The sequence below is a fragment of the Zonotrichia albicollis genome, chromosome 2, assembly GCF_047830755.1.
Source record: "Zonotrichia albicollis isolate bZonAlb1 chromosome 2, bZonAlb1.hap1, whole genome shotgun sequence".
Classification (NCBI taxonomy): domain Eukaryota; kingdom Metazoa; phylum Chordata; class Aves; order Passeriformes; family Passerellidae; genus Zonotrichia; species Zonotrichia albicollis.
Window position 1 is genome coordinate 29,905,234 of NC_133820.1, and position 18,188 is coordinate 29,923,421.

General features: G+C 42.1%; 1 protein-coding gene across 1 annotated transcript in view; it reads left to right on the forward strand.

The window, feature by feature from the left end:
* GEMIN8 (gem nuclear organelle associated protein 8) overlaps positions 1 to 18,188 on the forward strand; it is a 38,204-nt gene that overhangs the window by 13,132 nt on the left and 6,884 nt on the right. Inside the window, 1 exon segment of the mRNA XM_005491788.4 lies at positions 15,476 to 15,722. Within this exon segment, the coding sequence (XP_005491845.2) occupies positions 15,476 to 15,722 (247 nt within the window).

Consider the following 18,188-nt stretch of genomic DNA (forward strand, 5'->3'; position numbering starts at 1 on the left):
GTTGACAAACTTTTTGACAAACCAAAAAAGGCTTGTTTGGCATGAACTTCAGCCACAGTCTGTAGAGGCTGAGATGCTGAAGCTTCTGAGAAATGCCTGTGAAATAAGAGTGCTCTCTGCAATATGTGTGGGTGCTTGAGACATGCTTTTGAAACATGTTGTTTTGTGAACTGAAGAAATGTGAAAGTTACTCTTTTGTACCACATCTCTCATCCTGATGATTGAACCTTTTGCTGTGTAGCAGCAGAATCTTCTCCAGTGCACACACTGTGTCCAGCAGAGCCTGTGTTATTCAGTACCGGAAGGCAACAATTGAGAAAATGCCCCTTACCAGAGAAACAAGGAAAAGTGCCCCAGTTTTCACTGCTTTAATCTTGAAAACTAATCTCTACTTGCAAAATTAGAGAGTCTGAAGAGCAAGAGTTGTGCAGAGTTTTAGATATGTTTCATGACAGACAAGGTTATCTTTATACAAAGCATATTAATTTGTAAAATACTGTCAAGAAAATGTCCTTGGATCCTATGGTAAAGACAGAATTTGAGCTTAAGAGAATGTGTATCTTTGCTCTGTGTACCTATGGCTTGCTGCTGCTGGAAGTAATGGAAGAGAGACATTGGAAAGCTCAAGGTACTGCTGAGGAAACTGAGCTGTGTGCTCTGGACAGTTGCAGAGTTAATACATGTACCTAGAAATTATATATAAAGTCTTTCCTATGTGTATGTGGCTCAGGCTGAGTCTGTTTGACAGTGTTGGCAACTCCTGACAGTACACAAGAGCAAGGCCAGGCTTCTTGCTTTCTGCTAAGGGATGCCCCAGGCTTCAGCTCCTAGGTGGCAACTGGGCCTTCTGTGGACCCAGCTCCCATGGGTGCAGCCAGGACAGCTGGGTGGAGGTGGGGCCTGGAATGCCAGTTCCCTGTCTGCCAGTGGCTGTACTGATCATAGTTTATCTAAGCATACTGTGGAGTGCTGGTATTTGAGTTACAGCAGGTTTATAGCTGGGAGTGTGGGAAAAGAAGCTCATGTGGTTCAGTGTGACTGTAGTGTAGATGCTGCTTTAAGAGGAATGCCAAGATGTTCAACACCTCTGCTTCCTCTTAAATTTGATGGAAATGAAGAATGCTGTCTTTATATGAACATAGATTAAACTTCAGAAACCTGTGTTTGAAGTTGTCATCCTTTATTTGTCTGCCTGATGTGTTCCTGTTATTGTAGTGAGACAGTACATACACTAGGGGGCTTTTGAGAGGTTCAGCTTATTCGTCTTTATAAGAGGTTTTGAGGACCTCACCAGGAAGAAAGCCTCAAGTGCTAGAATACTGAACAATCTGATCTAAGTGTTCTTTATAGACTTTTGCTTAACAGTTAACTTAGATGTCATCCCTATGACCAAAATGCATCTCATTGACAGCACCTTTGCTGAACAAATACTGAATTTAAGCGACTCTTTCTCCCAGGAAGCTCTTATCCCTAAGTTATTCTTAACTCAGTAAGAGAAGTCTGGTAATCTTGTGATGCAGTAAAATTCCTTCTGACTGGACTTGTCTTGAGGATACATGAATAAAAACAGGAGAGACAGGTCATTGCTCCTCTCAGCAGCTTTGTTCCTCACCATCTGAGATCTATTTGATACCTGGTTTTGCTAGTTAATTGGTTACAGAAGGATCCCTGGTCAGTACCTCGCTCTGATGGATCAGCCACTGGAACTTTCTCTTTGCAAAGAAAATACATGTCGTGATTCAGTTTTAGATAATACAGAGTGTCAGTGCCTGTTTTGTGTCCATCAGGTTTCCAAGGATTGAAGGTACTGCTGTGACACACTTGGGCTCTGCAAAGTTTTGGCAAAGAACTGACAGGTGGGCTCCAGGGCTGAGGCCACATGGGCAGCAAGGAATCCTTCCCCAGTCTTGTTCCTTTCAGAATGCTGTTATAGAAGATTGCTTCATATGGGAACGGTTTGGTGTGGGAAGATGCAGACACTACTTACCCTCAGAACTGGTGCTGGTAGTTTTTTGAAGGCAGGTTTGCCTGCTTGGTTATTCCATTAGCATCTGCAGCTGCTCTGAGTGGCTCCTCGAGTCTCCTCTTCAGTCTTTGTCCTTGCAGGGAAGGCTGTTAAAGCAGCTGCAGCTGCTGTGGAAAAGAGCAGGTGAGACCATGCTGACAGACACAGCTCTAGGGAAAAGTGGCATAAAAGCATCTCTGTGCTAATCACTCAGCTTGGGCAGTCTGTTTTCACAGTTGATGCACTTTTCCCTAAAATTCCTTGATTACTGGTTCCATCTGGGTGTCACATGCAGCATTTCTGGATCTCTAAATGATCTTAGGGAAGAGCTGTGTCTCAGTTCTCTGCTGATAAATCTGAATTCCTCTGCCTTTAGTGTGACACTTTCAACCTTGTAAGTGGCCAATGACATTGTGCATTATGAAGTATTTTCTAACACAAGCTATTTTGGTATCTACTGGGGGAGCTTTTGTTTAGAAAGAATGTTTAAAGTTTCAGGGTTTCCAGCACTGGAGTAATAGTGAAAAGCAAATGCCAGAGAGCAAGGTAGAAATGGATGTAATGATGATGTCTTCTTTCTACACTCATGATGTGCAAAGTCTGCTCAGAAGCTGCAACAGAGCATGGCAGCAAAATACCTTGAGTGTAACACATTTTAGGTGTCTCTGTTATAAAGCAGATCCCCTATACAGACAGATTTGCTTGGAGACAGGTAATTTACCCTGGCTAATTTTAGTGGGGTGTTGTTAGTGCCAAGACTTGAGAGGCACCATTTGCTTTGCAGCATCTCTCACAGTGCCTCACTTTTATCAGAAATATCCAGATGGAGTTCACATCTTTTGTCATTAGGGAAATGTGGGTGCTGGCATGGCAGAAACGGACAGTTCAGAGACTTCCATGTGCCTGGGTCTTTTCAAAACTCATTTCCTTGGATGCTAAACATCAAGTGAGAGAGGCAGGCAGAGTTTGTTAGGCCACCCATCTCAGACTTGGGTGGCCTGTACAGACTTCCATCACAGCCTTGGGTGTGCCAGTTGTGACTAGATCCACAAAAGCTTTCAATGTAGGTAGAATTCAGCAACAAATATCCCATATAACAGTCTTTGTCTTCCACATGCCTGCCAGGAAGAAAAAAGCTAGTCATTTATACCCAAAGGATGATGCATCTTGAACCCTGAGGATACAAGGGAACATTGTCCCTCTTGTCTTTTCCAGTGACAGGGGTGAGCACCAATGCCATTGTGTGATGTCATCTGCTGTGAAGCTCATTCCAAAGAATCTAGAACACCTTCTGCTCTAGGAATTTGTGTCGATTTCCTGTTTATGTAGACCTTTAGCACAGGGGTGATAGCACTTCCCTGTTGCTCAGAGAAATAGAGAAGGTTGATATAGCATCATACTGAGAAACACTTGTGCTGGAACCTATGAAGTACTCAGTACAGAGCAATCCAGCTGTTCATCATTATTACAATTGTTGCTGGCCTCCAGAGTACCCAAAGCTGTTTATGTGACTATTGAAATTTCCCACAGTATTTCAAGGACACGTCTGAATTTGTCAGATCACTGCTCTGATACACTGAAATCATGGAGATAAAGTTAAAAAGTGAAGGCTAAATACTAAATGGATATTTTTATTGAAATAATTAACATGGGTGTTACACCATTGAGTGTTATCATTCACATTGAGCTGGATAAGAATCTCCTGGGTTTCATTTCGTTTGTAGTTGCTGAAGTGATTGTTGCTCTAAAAGTCAGCTCTGTGTTCACAGAAGTTGTAGAAAGGAATGTAGGTCTCCAAAGAGCGTGCTGGGCCTCAATTTTTCTGTGGTTGTTCAAATGCTGAAACCAATGCTGCTGTTCTCACTTTGTACGAGGCTTGCAGAATACCTTGATTTCTAGAAGGTCTGCAGTTTTTGATGTGGTTGCTGAACAGAGTGTTGGCAGAATCACTCTAAAATTCATCAGTTGTCATTTCCTTGGGATTTTTGGCCACTGGTAAATGTAGAAGTGTCCAGACTGTGAAGATTGCATCACGAACAACATGCTGATGGAGGAGGTGTTGAGGTGGTAGATTGCAGAGCAGCTGGCTGGCTTTGGAGAAGCATCTGCATTTTTCTGATCTCTCCATTTCTCACTAGGTGATGCTGGTGACATGAAAACATTTGCATTCTCTGCTTTTGCATCCTTCCCTTGGCATTAGGTACTGACCTCTGTCATGAGCAGGCTGTCAGACTGGGGCTTTTAGTCTGGTGGCTCTCCTTGTGTAAAGTCTTCATCAAGTCACTGAAATACTTAATGTAGGAATTATCCCCTTGAAGTGACAGAGAGGAGACAGAAAGCTCACAAGTGCTAAGTACAACTTAACTTTCTGACAAGTGGGATGCCAGCTGTCTCTTTTACAGAAGAGAGCTCAGGTTTGTGCTCCAGCACCAAATCCTAGAACTACTTTTGAAGTCAAACATTCCCATTTTGTGGAAGGTACAATGGATGCACATCTGCAGGTTTCTTCTGGCATATGTCCCCAATGTTTTTTGTTGTGTTTTTAATACTGGGCATAGCAGTTGCCCTCATGAGTTCAAGTATATTTCATTTAATTTACTAGAGTGCTGAAGTGAGCAATGAGAAATTCAGAAGGTCAGAGGTAAACTTATATTTCCAAAGTTACCCTTCAACCCTTCCTTCCAAAAACTGTAATATGTTTCACCAGTTCCTTTAGTTTGAACCTTTTTCCAAATGTCTCTTTCCAAATGCTTGGTCAGGCAGCACACATAGTTTGCTAGCAACATGGAGAAAATGCGTATTTACTTGCTGAAATTAATTTTCTCTGCATTAGACCTTGTTATTTAATTCTGCATGTCTGTGGTAATACTGAATTTTGGACCTGCCAGTTAACTGAAAGGTCAATTCATAGCCTTGACTATACTTCCTCCCAGAAAATCAGCCACAAACGTGGCTGCAGGTTGGTCTCCAAAATGTTTTTCAAGTGTTTTTGATAAAAATGCTCTCTCATATCAAGCAATAAACCAAACGTGAATTCAGCACTGTAGTGTGTCTGGAGTCAAGAAAGAAATTTCAGTGTGAAGTTCAAATGAGTGAGTTTGATCTAGAAAACTGACACAGACTATTTCCTTTCTTTTTTTTCCTGAAAGTACCCAACTCAGTATTATTTAGCTGTCTAGCAGCTCGGTGCATTGTGAAACATGTTCTTCCAAGAGCATGTGTTTAATTTCCATTCAGGGCACACATTAAAAACTATGGTGAAACTCATGTTTCTTCTGTGTTCTGGTTTGCTTTTAAAGTAGCACTTTTAAATTTTAACATTTCCTTGTTCAGTCTCCTCAGACTGTGCCATAAATGTATGTGAAGACATAGTTATATATAGATTTAGGTAATCCTTCTGTTTACTCCAGCAGTGTTGTCTTTGTCTGGTGTCAGCATTGTTGCCATCAGTGACAGATTGGAGTTGTTTTGGGGGATGGGAGTGCAGAGTCAGCTGGTCTGTATTTAATCTTATTGAAGTAGACTTGATCCTTACTAGAGGCAGCTGCCAGTGCCTGATCCTGTTCTAATTTCTTAGCAGCGGTCGTTCAGCAACTTGCTATCAGTTTGATTGTGTCAGATGGCACCAGGGCACAGACACCTTGGTGCCTCTGGTGTGCTGCGGACCCCTGGCTGCACAGGGCTCACCTCGGAGTTTTCTCACCTTCATCAACAAATCCCTGATTGTGAATTACATTTAGTGCAATCAAATTCTAGAGCAGGCTTTCACTTGAGATTCCATTGACTCAGTGATTGTTTCATATTCATGAGGTTTAATTGTTTCAGTGCATTTTCTGGTTGGACTAACAATACTCCTTTTTAGGGGTTTTATTGTGGAAAGTAATAGAAGAAAATAAAGGTGATTTGATGTTTAGCTGGGCAGCAACCAGTGTAGCCTAGTGCTAATGTAAACATGGGCATGAAGGCTTTTATTGTTTCTGTGTAGGATCCTTGGCAGTTTGTTTTGGAGACCACAGAACAATCCTTGGTTTTTAATCTTATTTCTAAAATAAAAATCGGCTTCTTTATTCTCCAGTTAGCTGTATAACTTTGTGCCAGTTGCTTAACCCAAATAACAAAATAATAAGAGATAATTAATTCTTTAAAGTATTAGATTAATTTTACAGATTATTTACAGTGAGGCATGTGGTTAATTAACTTGAGAGTGACACATACCATTAAGTACCAAACCTGAAAGTGGATCACCTTAGTTCTAATCTTAGTTCCTTGGTTTCTATTCATTTTTATTTCAAAGGTAATTTTTCTCCATTTTCTGTCTTGGTAAGTAATTTTGCCCTGTTTCTACAGAGCTGTCCTCTTCAAGCTGTGTAGAAAAATTGGATTACAGTGAAAGAGGTATTGGAGTGTGTCAGATGTGCAAAATCTGCTTCCTGTCTGTTTAGACAGCCTGTTACAACTGTGTCTGAGGGAGTACACTCTCTTACCTGAGATTATTTCCTGCTCTGAGCAATAGGTTTCTGTTGGGCTGTGCTTCAGTAAACACATCTTGGTGCCAAAGCCAGGCTAAGCAATTCTTCTTCCTAGACATTTGCTCCTGCTCTGGAGTTTCCAGGGCACTGAACTGTTCTAGAACTAAATATAATGTGTTGAAGTTTTGTTTGTTTGGGGGGGTTGTTTGTTTTTTGTAGGATTCTTTGTGTTGTCCCTTACACAATTGTAGCATGAGGGACCTGGGAGCTGGAGCACTCAGCTAAGGGGGAAGAGCAGAAATTGCATAAGTAGGTTTTGTAGCTGAGGAAGTGTTTCATGGAGCCGTGGTTTCAAGCTGCCACAGGCTTGCCAAGGAATCACATCTGCTCTTACTTCAAAGCCTATTGGGGAATGTTTTCCTTTTTCTTGAGAATATTGCATTGCTTGTAGATATATGTGATGAAATAGTCCATTTCTTTTCACTCATTCTTTCCTCAACTAGCAAACGGAAATTTTGTCAGTGTAGATATTTGGGGTTTTAGTATCCTCAGGATTTTTGGTAGTTCTTTTTCATGATTGTCATGACTGAAAGCTTAACATTGCAGGCAATAACTCCCACCAAAAGTAATTTTTATTCTGAATTAGTGTTTTCCAGTCAACTACAGCATTTGATTTTTCTGTATTGGTGAGAATGTTTGCATAGTAAGGTAGGGCCGAGCTGTCCTTGGAGATCAGACTTCTCCAAAAAAAGGGTAGGGGAAAGTTATGTGGCGTCATGGGGAATTCCTTTGTCACATCTTTTGAAGCACAAAGTTTTAAATTTAAGAAGTTTCAAAAGAAGTCTGTTTTCCCCAAGCCAGCTTACAGCTTGTCGGATCTCAAGATCTCAGTCCTGAGTTGCTGAGCCACCGAGACCCTGGGGGGGCTCGGGACTCCTGGAATGTTGCCAGAAGTGTCTGGTGGCTGGACTTTAACCCTACACAGGAGACGACAAGGATGAGGGCTTCACAGGGTGAAGGGTGAAAAGATTAGTTAATTAGAGAGTGAGACACAAGGTTTAGGATTTATGTACAGGGGGGTTTAGAGGAGTAAGATGGAGGAATTGGGGTGTGTCCTGCCCTCCTTCTTCTTCCTCCTCTCCTCCATCTTCTTTGGCCACGGTGGCACCTCTGGATTGGTTAATATTAAGAGTACACCGAGTTATAAGAATAGATGGTATTGGGGAAAAATGATAAATATTGTACACGTCACAATGGGTATAAAGATAGGTGCCTGCCCCGGAGGGCAGAGACAGTGTGCCCATGGCTGACTGCTGTGCGGATCTTTGTTAGGCTGAAAGAACATCTTTTAGATAAACAATTAATAAACATAAAACCAGAAAGAAGAACTGAAGCCTCTTCTCGTCCTTCAACACGCGGGCTGCCCCAAGGCCACCCCCGGGCCTTCCAGGCCCCTCAAACAGCCGAGATAAACCGGACAACAGCTAGAACAAGGCTTGTACATTCTGCTATAAAATCATCATTCTCTTTCAGTATGTTTCCACCATTTCAGTAAGTTACTTAGTGTTCCATAGTAACCTGCCAGCAAGCAGGACCACGCTGGTTTTAGCTACCAGGAATATTTTATCTTTACAGATGTGGGGGTAAGTCACAGTTGTTTGTATCTTGTAGACTCCCACTGATGGAAACTTGTTCTGCAAAACTTTGCTCTTGATAAAGAGTAGTACTTGAGATTCCAGCCCTGTGGAAATCCAGAGCTCTGCAGAAATTAAACTCCTTGAATATCCTGTGTACAAATCCTGATTTAAATCCCTGTTTTGGTGGAATTCCTTGAGGCTAAGATTTTGATTTTTCCCATGTTACACCCAGTTCATGCAAGTATGGGTACAATAAAATGGTCTGATTCTATCACATCAAAAAATTCTTATGTAGGTTTATGGTGAAGGTATTCATCTTTTCTAGGAAGATGAAGAAGCTGGCATTTTGCATGGAGAAACCTGTGTGGGCAGAACACTTAGCACAGCAGATAGGCTCGTGGGAAGTGGCATTCAAAGAGAGAACTAGGAGTTTCTAATCAGTAGAAATGGGTAGTGGTTTTAACTGTTAGTGTGGGCTGCTCAAGATCAGCTCAGGTAGCATTTAAGATGAAAAGCTCACTAAGAGAACACACAGCAGTAGCAGAAAATAATTTATCTTTTCAAATAAGCAGACAACTATGTGAACACACAGTCTGAAATCATGGAAAATTAAAAACACACCAAGACTGGAGAAGGTGCAATATTCCCTTGAAAAATAATGTGCTAACTAAGTCAGTAATGCCATTACTGACTTTCAGCAAGCAACTGAAAGTCAGTAATGGTATTTAGCACTTGGGAGGAGCAAGCCCTTGGTCTCTTAGCACACCTACCATTGTGTGAAGCAGCACAGGGCAGCCTGCTGAGTGTGGGCACCTACAGACCTGTGGGGGAGAAGAATGTCTGTTAAGAAATGTTGTCAAATGGAATTGTTATCACTGGCTGCAGTGAGCTGAGGGTTGGATGTATAAATACCAAGAGCTAAAAATGGTACAAGAAACCACACAATGCTGGGTATGAATCTTTCATTTAAAATCTGACATAGATAATTACCCTTCCTACTTCTATCTCCTTTTAATGTTGCAAAGTCTCTCCATGGAGACTTCTTCCTAAATAAGGAAATTTATTTGGGTTTTGGTTTTGAAGTTGTTTCTTTTCCTTGGTTTATTTAGCTGGGTTTTTTGTTTTTTGTTTTTCTTTTAATAAGAAGAGGATAAGTTCTGGACAGGAATTTTTTTATTATTACTGCTTAAGCTTCTCAAAGGATATTACAAAGAAAGAAATGTAAAGTGGGTCAAACTTACAAAAAGTGTGAGATGTTTTCCCTTTTATAAAATAAGAGAAACAAGGCATCCGAGTTTCTAAGGACCTAGGGGGGAAATAGCTTATGTCTTAGGTCATAGTCTTGCTGAAAGTAAGAAAAAGGTCATTTGTGTGCATATGAAGGCCCAAATGCAGTGAATGGCTAATACAGTAGTTAATGTACTCTTCTGGCAGTTCCAGAGCATGGGGGTAGTTGTCTGTATTTGTTCACTTTTTAAAAGTCATTCATAAAAAGTGGGAGAAGTGGTGAAGGGAGAAACAGTAATCTGAAACTTTCTTTCATAAGGCCTAGAATTACTAATGATGGCCCAGGAGTGTAGCATGAGTTAGGTACATGTGCTGGTTTTGACTGGGATAGAATTTATTTCCTTTACATGACTGGTTTGGGGCAGTGTTTTGAATCTGCACTCAATACAGGGTTGATAATATAGAAATGTTTTTGTTATTGCTTAGAAATGTTTTTGTTATTGCTGAGCAGGGCTTACACACAGCCAAGGCCTTTTGTGCTTTTCCTGCTGCCATGCTTGTGAGGACCTTGATGGTGAATGGTTGTTTGGGAGGAGACACAGTGTCATGGTTTGAGCCTGGCACAGAGCCAGTGCCCCCCCATGAAAATGCCCTCACCCTGGTGTCTGCTGTGAGATGTGACCAGGAATAAGCAAAACAGGCTTTAGCTTAAACATAAAGAACACTTTATTACCTAAACTACAGGAAAATAGGGAAAAACTATAAGGAAAAGAAAAGAAATTGAAAACCTTACAAAAACCACTTTCCTCCTCCCCACTACCTGACTTTCCCAATCCGATACATTCTCCCAAAACACCAACTGCCCAGCCTGGCACCACACTTTAGTATACTCAAACTTCAGTTCATGAAGAGGAAAGGAGTCCTTCTTGTTCCATAGGCTTCCCCTGGAAACACACTGCAACCTCGTGTGCTTCCCTGTCACTTCGGGACCGCCCGGAAAAAAAGTCCTTTTGCCGCTTGTGACATCTTCCTTCCATGCCCAGTGCTCTCACCACCGCGCATGGATCAGAGCTGCTTTTAGGGTTGTCTTTCAAGGATGCCTTGTCTCACTCCAAAAAGGCACAGTCTCTGCTTTGGGACATCTGTCCCCCCCATATTTTTCCAACCCCCTGGGGCCGGGGGGTCCTCACGATGAACCCTCCTGGTTCTGAGCCACTGCTTCCCCCTAAGTGCAGTCTCTGTGTCACAGGAACAACTGAGTCCATGGCCACAAGAAAAGTCCAGCCAAAAGGCCACTCCAAATCATCTCTCCCCATTCAATCATCTCCACGTTCTTTGGGCCAGGTCCTTGTCTCATCTCATCTCTTATCTCCCTTCTTATTCAGCTTCGAGGAGGATTAGCATTTTTGCAAGGCCCCAATCATGAAAGAAAGGGGTTAAAACTTTCAGTCTCTGTCCCGGAGCTGCGGCACTCCCACACACGCTGCCGCTCCAGCCGGGCACTCTTCCCCCCCCCTTCTCCTCCTGGGCCGGCTGCTATCACATTCGGTGTCGCCGGCTCTCTCTCTCTCTCTCTCTCCTGGGGGGGGGGGGGGGATGGCTGCCCGAGGGCTGACTCCCTGGGATCTTCCACCCTTCCATCCTCGAAGGCCTCCTCACCTCCCATCTCTGTCCAGGCCCAGGGCCTACCACGTGGCTGCCCCTCCCCCGCCCAGCAGCAGCGGCTGGACTGGGGGGAGATCTGACCTCTTCGCTGCGACGTCCCAAGAGAGCCTCCCAGGGCCAGAGCCCTGCTTTTAACCCCTGTGTATTCTCGGAGGTGTGTCCAAACCCCACTGGCTACACCAGGTGTCAGTATGAAACTCAGAACATCCATTGGTTTGACCACAGCATCCCAGAATTCCCACTCCTTCCTGGTCAAACCACCACACACAGCCAGGGCAGGTGACCCCAACTGACCAAAGGAATGTTCCAGACCATCTGGCATCCTGCTCAGTGTATAAAGTGGGGGGAAGAAGGGGGGACATTTGGAGTAATGACGTTTGTCTTCCCAAGTCGCTGTTCTGTGTGATGGAGCCCTGCTCTCATGTACATGGCTGAACACCCTCCTGCCTTGTGAAAAAAACCCCAGAAGAAAACCACAGGGGAGCTGCCACCATTGCTGCCTCAGCTGTCTGCCTGCAAGAGTGAAAGGAAAGAGCAAGAGCCACAGGCAAGAGAGAGCTCTGCCTGCACAACCCCAACTTCAAAATGGCCAGAACCTGCTGGCCCCAAGGCTCCATTTCCAGATCCAGTGTCTTAAAGACACACTTCCCATTCTGGGCACAGATAGATGTGGAATACAATAACCTTTTGGGTAACCCAGGACACTGGATGCATGACACAGCTGGACCTTTTTTCTTTGTGATTAAAGAGGTCTACTTACTGTTTTTTGAAAAAGATGCCCCCGCTGGTTTTGTCCAGGTAATGATGACTTCCCAGCAGAGCTGAACTTGGTAGGAATAAGTTAATTTTGGAGAGAGCTTCAAGAGAGAGAAAGAGCATCTTAGAAAAGAAATGGAACTGGCCAACTGGGAAAACGTCAGCAATGCTTTTCCTTTGTGCAGGAATCAGGCACCACTGCAGCTGCCTGCCTTGTCAACGTTTGCAAAATACTGTTCCTTGATTGGGGGAAGCTTGCCAGTAGTTGAAGATGAATGCTGTAAAAGAAAGCATGTTTATTTTAGTCTGTATGAAGTAGAAGGAGGAACTACTTAGAATTGTGTAAAAATTACTTGTTTTACATTTATAATTTGGCAGCCCAATGACTTGAGAATTTGGAATGTGAAACTGATCTGAGAGTGAGCTGGGGACTTTGTTGCTGCAGACTGAGAATTAATATTTTGATAACCATGCTATCTGCTTTGTGGATGAGGATGTGTTGCTTGCTTCAGAGAAATTCTGGTTGTCTCCATAGGCTTGTGGTTATAGACAGCTTATAATTTTGTTTGTATTTCCATCGTCAGATTCTAGTTGTCAGCTTTTTGATGAAGAGGTAGTTGTACATTTAGCTCAAGTTGTACTGCTTTGTATTGTTTTTAAACTAAACTCTGAGGTAATGGATAGAATCCAGACTGCTGGAAATTACAGCACTTCAACTTCCCAACCCTTGCCCCTCCAAAGAAAGTTTAGTGTGCATCTCAACAGGACAATACTTTCTCTGTTATCTATTCCTTATGTCTATTTTTGGAAATATTGTTTTTGGAAAAGCAGTAGTTTACATGCCCATTTAGTTTCATGACTTCATTCCTTGATAGTCTATAAAAGCAAATAATGCTGCCTACTGTGAGGGTGGTGAAACACTGGAACAGGTTGCCCGGAGAAGCTGTGGTTGTCCCATCCCTGGCAGTGCTCAAGGCCAGACTGGATGGGGCTCTGAGCAACTTGATCTAGGGGACACCGTCCCTTCCTGTGGCAGGAGGGTTGGAATCAGATGATTTTTAAGGTCCCTTGTAGCCCAAGCCATTCTGTGATTCTGTCTATGACTGGAGTTTGTTCCAGTGGTATCTCTGCACAGATAACTGATTTGAAACTGCAGTGTATTCCCCACAGCTGCAGTGGTATTACCAGCAACAGCTGTCATGTTCTGTGCTCAAATCCAGCTTTTGGTGCAAAAGAATGTGGGTCCTTATAGCACATTTCTGTCCTGAGCCTCTGCCTGGATTCTAGACCTGATTTATGTGTCTAAAACTCTGTAATACAATCACTCTGGGACTTTTTGAACCAGTAGCTATGGAATAGCAGAAATAAAGCTAGAAAGTTACAGGCACTATATCTGATTAGTGTAAAGTAAAACACTCTAGACATACATCAGATAATTCTGAAAATGGAATTTAAATTGGTATTATTATTTTGATTGTTACAATTAGGATCTACAGATTTATGAACTACTCTGTGTTGAGAAATGGAGATTGATGCACACTAAACTGTAATCCACTCATCCATCATGAAGCTTCTGCTAGAGATCCATTTAATTTCCAAACAGAAGAATTCATTATCTATCTTCAGAGAAATTTTTTTCTTAAGGATCAGCATGTGCAGTGAGCTATCAGACAGCATTGTACAGTAAACAAGAGAGGAAGCAGCTGTCTCTAGCATACAGTTATGAAACTGAAGAATTAAAAATTTCCCTGGGCAATACAGAAGTACAAGGAATTATCTAGTGTCCCAAGAGAGTTAACAAATATGGGTCCAATTCATTGCCTTGCCAGTTTTCCTGTGTAATCTACATTGGGAGACATTGGTTTGCCAGCACAGTCTTGTTTGGTTTTATCAGTCTAAAACTATTCAATGTAATGTGCATGAAGTTTGTGCTTAAAAGCATGCTGTGCAGTTGTGGGCAGCGTGATGTCCCAGGAGCTTGGTTTCAGTGGGATGCAGGGTATAGCCTGGGTGCTATACTGTGCTGAGCTCTCTGTAGGCAATGTTAGTTTCTTTAATTCAGACCTTCTGGTTAAAATGGCCCAACACCAAATAAATCTGACTCTTCCAAAAACACATATGGATTCTAATGTATATTTCTTTGTGAATTCTGGCAGTGCAGCCTAATGCAGGGGTGTGCCCTTAAAGCAAAATCACAGAAATGGCTTTCTGGAATAGATGGCCAATAACTCCTCAAGCCCTTCTATGACCAATACAAATGGTGTTTCACATGACAGGACAAAAGCTTTCTGTGTCTGTAGCACAAACAGATCCCAAAATTGAAGTTTCTAAACGTATTGTTTAAAATATCTGTTTTCTGTGAATGGTGTTCAGGGGATAATTCCTTTAGGAAGGCTGACAGTCACTTGGCTGCTTGGTACAGTACTTTCCAGTATAAAAATAAACTGCAGATGTTTGACACACAAATGGCAGGATATTTAACTTTGGGTTAGAGTTTGCAGATGTCATGTGTGTTGTGGAAGCTAAATCTCTGTGTTAGAGTGAAAGAGAGAAGAAGTACATGGCACCAAACCCTGAGAGAAGCATGTCTTGTGTGTGGCCAATGCATCCTGACCTGTGGACACTCTCTCCTTTTTGATGTTCAAAAAATCCTGACTGCTGTCATCAGTAGTGAATTGTGCCTGTTACACGGTTTTGAGGGTGCTCATTTGTTATTGAGGAGTTCAGCTGTTGGGTGATTTTCTCTCTCCTGTAGAAATGCCCCCATAAGAGGGGAGTTTTGTGGAGCACTCTGATGTTTTAACTGCACACAGCATTGTTTCTTTCAGCAGAGCAGTACCCAGGAAGCAGAAGTAAATTTGGACATGCCACAACCAAGTTCTTCCTTCCAGTCAGGCTTACCACAGCATTTTTGTTGACAAAATGGTCCAAATGTTTCACCTCTTGAATTGTTTTAAATCCTCTCTAAAAGACGTGATGCATGCTTTATGCTGGTGGTGTTTTGTTTGTTTTCAAAGCAAGAGAGTAAGGCTGCCATCTTTGAACTTTGCAAGTCTTGAGAAAGGCTGAGTTTGGACAGTTTATCTAAACATGATGCTTACAGCTGTGTTTCATTGAATGCACTTAATGGCTGACGTGACAGACCCATTTGTTCATTTTCACAGAGTAGTAACTGATTACATTTTCTCTTGGCTATCATTCAGCTAAAGTTGCATTGTCCTGTGCATTGTTTCCTTTCTCAGCTGCTAAGTCATTATTTTGGAAACAACTCTCCTTTTTGTTTGATTTTTTTGATATGGGGAGTGGTTTGGGATTTTTTGGTGGAGTTGTTTCAGTTTTCTTGGGAGGGAGAGGGGGGTTGTGTTTTGGGTTTTTGTTGTTTTGTTGTTTGAGTTTTTTCAGGGCCATGTGTGTTTTGGGGAGAAATGGAGCAATGTTGATTTTTGCTTAGTAGTACTAATACAGAGGTTTCCTACACATTAAGGATTCAGTTCCAGGATCTTCTTCATTTCTCCCCATTTATTCCAGCCTGACTTTATCATCATATTTAGTAGGAATTTCTTTATGGAAAATGAGTGCAGCTGCAGCCTAGAACATGTGGATTTTTTCCTTTTAGACCCAGCTAAAATATGAATATATAATATTTTTAAAGTTAAAATAAAGCATGATTGTTTGACAGCCCAGTAATTTACATCTCTTATGGTTTATTTGTCTAGGGAGGCAGCAGCAGCTGGAAGCTGAGGACCCCTACGTGGAGGCTGATCAGGACCTGCACTGGAGGGTGGAGCGGTCAGTGGAGCCGCCCACAGAACGGCCTGGGGAGAGGCGCATGGCAGAAATGAAGAAGCTGTATGGGGCTGAAGCTGCCAAAATCCAGGCAATGGAGGCTGCCATGCAGCTCATCTTTGATAGGAACTGTGACAGAAAGCAGCCCAAATACTGGCCCATTATTCCCCTTAAGCTGTGAGTACCTGCACTGTGCTCTGACGTGGCAGATTAATCACACCAGAAATAAGTAAAAGATAAATCACACCAGTGCTACAGGGTCAGGTGCCTCAGGCTGGGCTGCTGAAAGAGCAAACTGCAAGTTTGGTTTTGAACTTTGAGGGAGAGTCTGGCAAGGGCAGTATGTATTTCTTTGGCCTTTTTTGTCTTTTACAGTGTCTGTCAGTGATGTTCACATTAAACACACATACAATTGTCAAGTAGTAATAGGAGGGACAGGAATATCAAACATGTCTAAAATTCAACCATTTGATACCCACTTGCCTTGACCACACATGCAAGAAACATAACAATGTCCATACCCAGTGAACTGGCAAAACTTAAAGCAATGCAGAGAAGAGAAAGACTACAAATTGTCTGCTCTTCCTGTTTAGGAATTTGAGTGATCACATTTTCTAGTCTTATTTAACATAGTAGTATTAGGATCTTGTTTCACACAGCATAGCTTGAAGTGTTATGTCTGCTAATCTTGGATTTTTTTGAGAATCAGGAGCCAACTGGCCAAGATACAACTTATCAAATTACCATAGCCCAGACATTGGAATTCTTTTTCAAAGGTTTATAATAAAGCAGGAAGTTTTTCTTCCAGACTGATACTTGTCTGGCAGGAGTTTGACTCTAAAGCAACATTATATAGAAAAATGTTTTAATGAAGGGGTGGGAGGATCGGGCAGAAGCCTGATGTGGTCCTGTCTGTTAGAGATGTGTTTAGCAGAAGAGAAACTTAAGAGGACACAGTGCTATTGGAGCTAGTGCCTACAGTGATTTTTGCTTGAAGTTTAAAGAAGGCTTATTAGAGTGATAGACTATATCTGACCAATGTTTACAGAGCTGTGGAAGCCAGGTAACCCTGTGGGCTCTATGTCTGTTTTAGGTGCAGGTTTCCACTGGCCAAGTGCATAGGACGTGCACAAAATTTAAACAGAAGCAAGTAGATGTGTTTTCATCCATCTGCACAGAGATGTGCCTCTGTGTGTGCTCATCCATCTGCACTAGCTGTTTTGGTTCTGCTTCTGTCACTCTTTACTTTGGGCCAGTTATGCTTGCCACACAGAGTGAGACACACTGGTGGTTTGTGTAAATGAGGCTGAACTGGCCCCTCAAAACCTGTGGCTCCTTAGAAAATGGTGCCCTGAGTGCTTAAAAGGACTCTGCTGATAAATATCATTGTGGATTGAAGGGCAGTAGTTTGTGACATTGCTGCATTTCCATGCCAGGGCACAGGCATCGTCTGCTGGTTTCATAGTGACACACTCATCTGCCTTCCTGGCAACAGAGGAAGGTTACAAGTAAAATTTTAACTTCAGTTCATGCTGACTGAGTGTCCAGAGTTTCTCTGTGGCATGTGTAGTTTGTAATGCACTCAGCAGTTGCTGTGCCCTCTGCAGCAGCCAGCTGCAACAAAACAAATCTGCAGTGCAGTTTGGAATATCTTTGCTTTCAGTAGTAGTTACTGTTTTTTCAAAGCAGAATTTCCATGTCAGTTCCACATCTTTCACAGATGAAGTTAAACTGAACACTGAAATGAAAAAGCCTCCAGTTTCCAAGACTTACTTCTGGTGTGATTAATCTGAAAAACTTCAGTGAGACAGGAGAGAGAAAAGGATTATTAACAGTTCTGCATTTGTTGTCACTCTTGTTTTTGGTGGGTTTTGTCAAAAATTCAGTGTTTTGTTTGGGTTTCTTTCCTTTGACGAAATAAATTTTCTTCTTAACACCTTGTAAATTACTTTTATTTTTTTAATATAAACAAACTTCCATACTTAAAACACTTCAGTTCTTAGATGGTAAAGCTTTTTTTTAGCTGCTGTATTGTTTAAGGAAGATTGAACTTAGAGCAGGAGTGGTTTTAACATATGGAGAAGCACAAGGAGTGTTGACAGAACTTTCACAGCAATGTCAGGCAATACCACACATGCATGGTGTGGTGCAAAATGAATGGGAGGGTTGCTGTATCCACTGGGGGAAAACCCTGTCACAGATTAACATGCATAAATTTCTCTGTTCCTATTTGAAATGTTTCCAGTGTGGTGATGGTGTTTTCCCTGTGCAGTTCAGAAAAAAAAGGAAGAATGGGTGAAGTAGGACTGGGCTGTTCTTACTTTTCAATACAATTTCCAGTTCTTGCTGTGGTTGATTCTTTATCCAACTGGTTCTGCTAGCAGAAGCAGAAATTCTGGTCTCAAAAAGTATTTGTGGAGACCTCATACAAGACAAACATTGAATTCCTTTCCTACTTCACATAAAATGTAAAATAAATCTATAAAAAGAAATATATAAAGGAAATTACCTTGCCTTTGGTTCTTTTAAGTATTTTTAAGAGGGTTTAATATGCTTAAATATGCTATGAGGTTAGAAGGAGAGAGAACTGGATGAATTGTTCCTTAGGAGCTATGTACTAACTCCTGAAATACCCTACTGCAG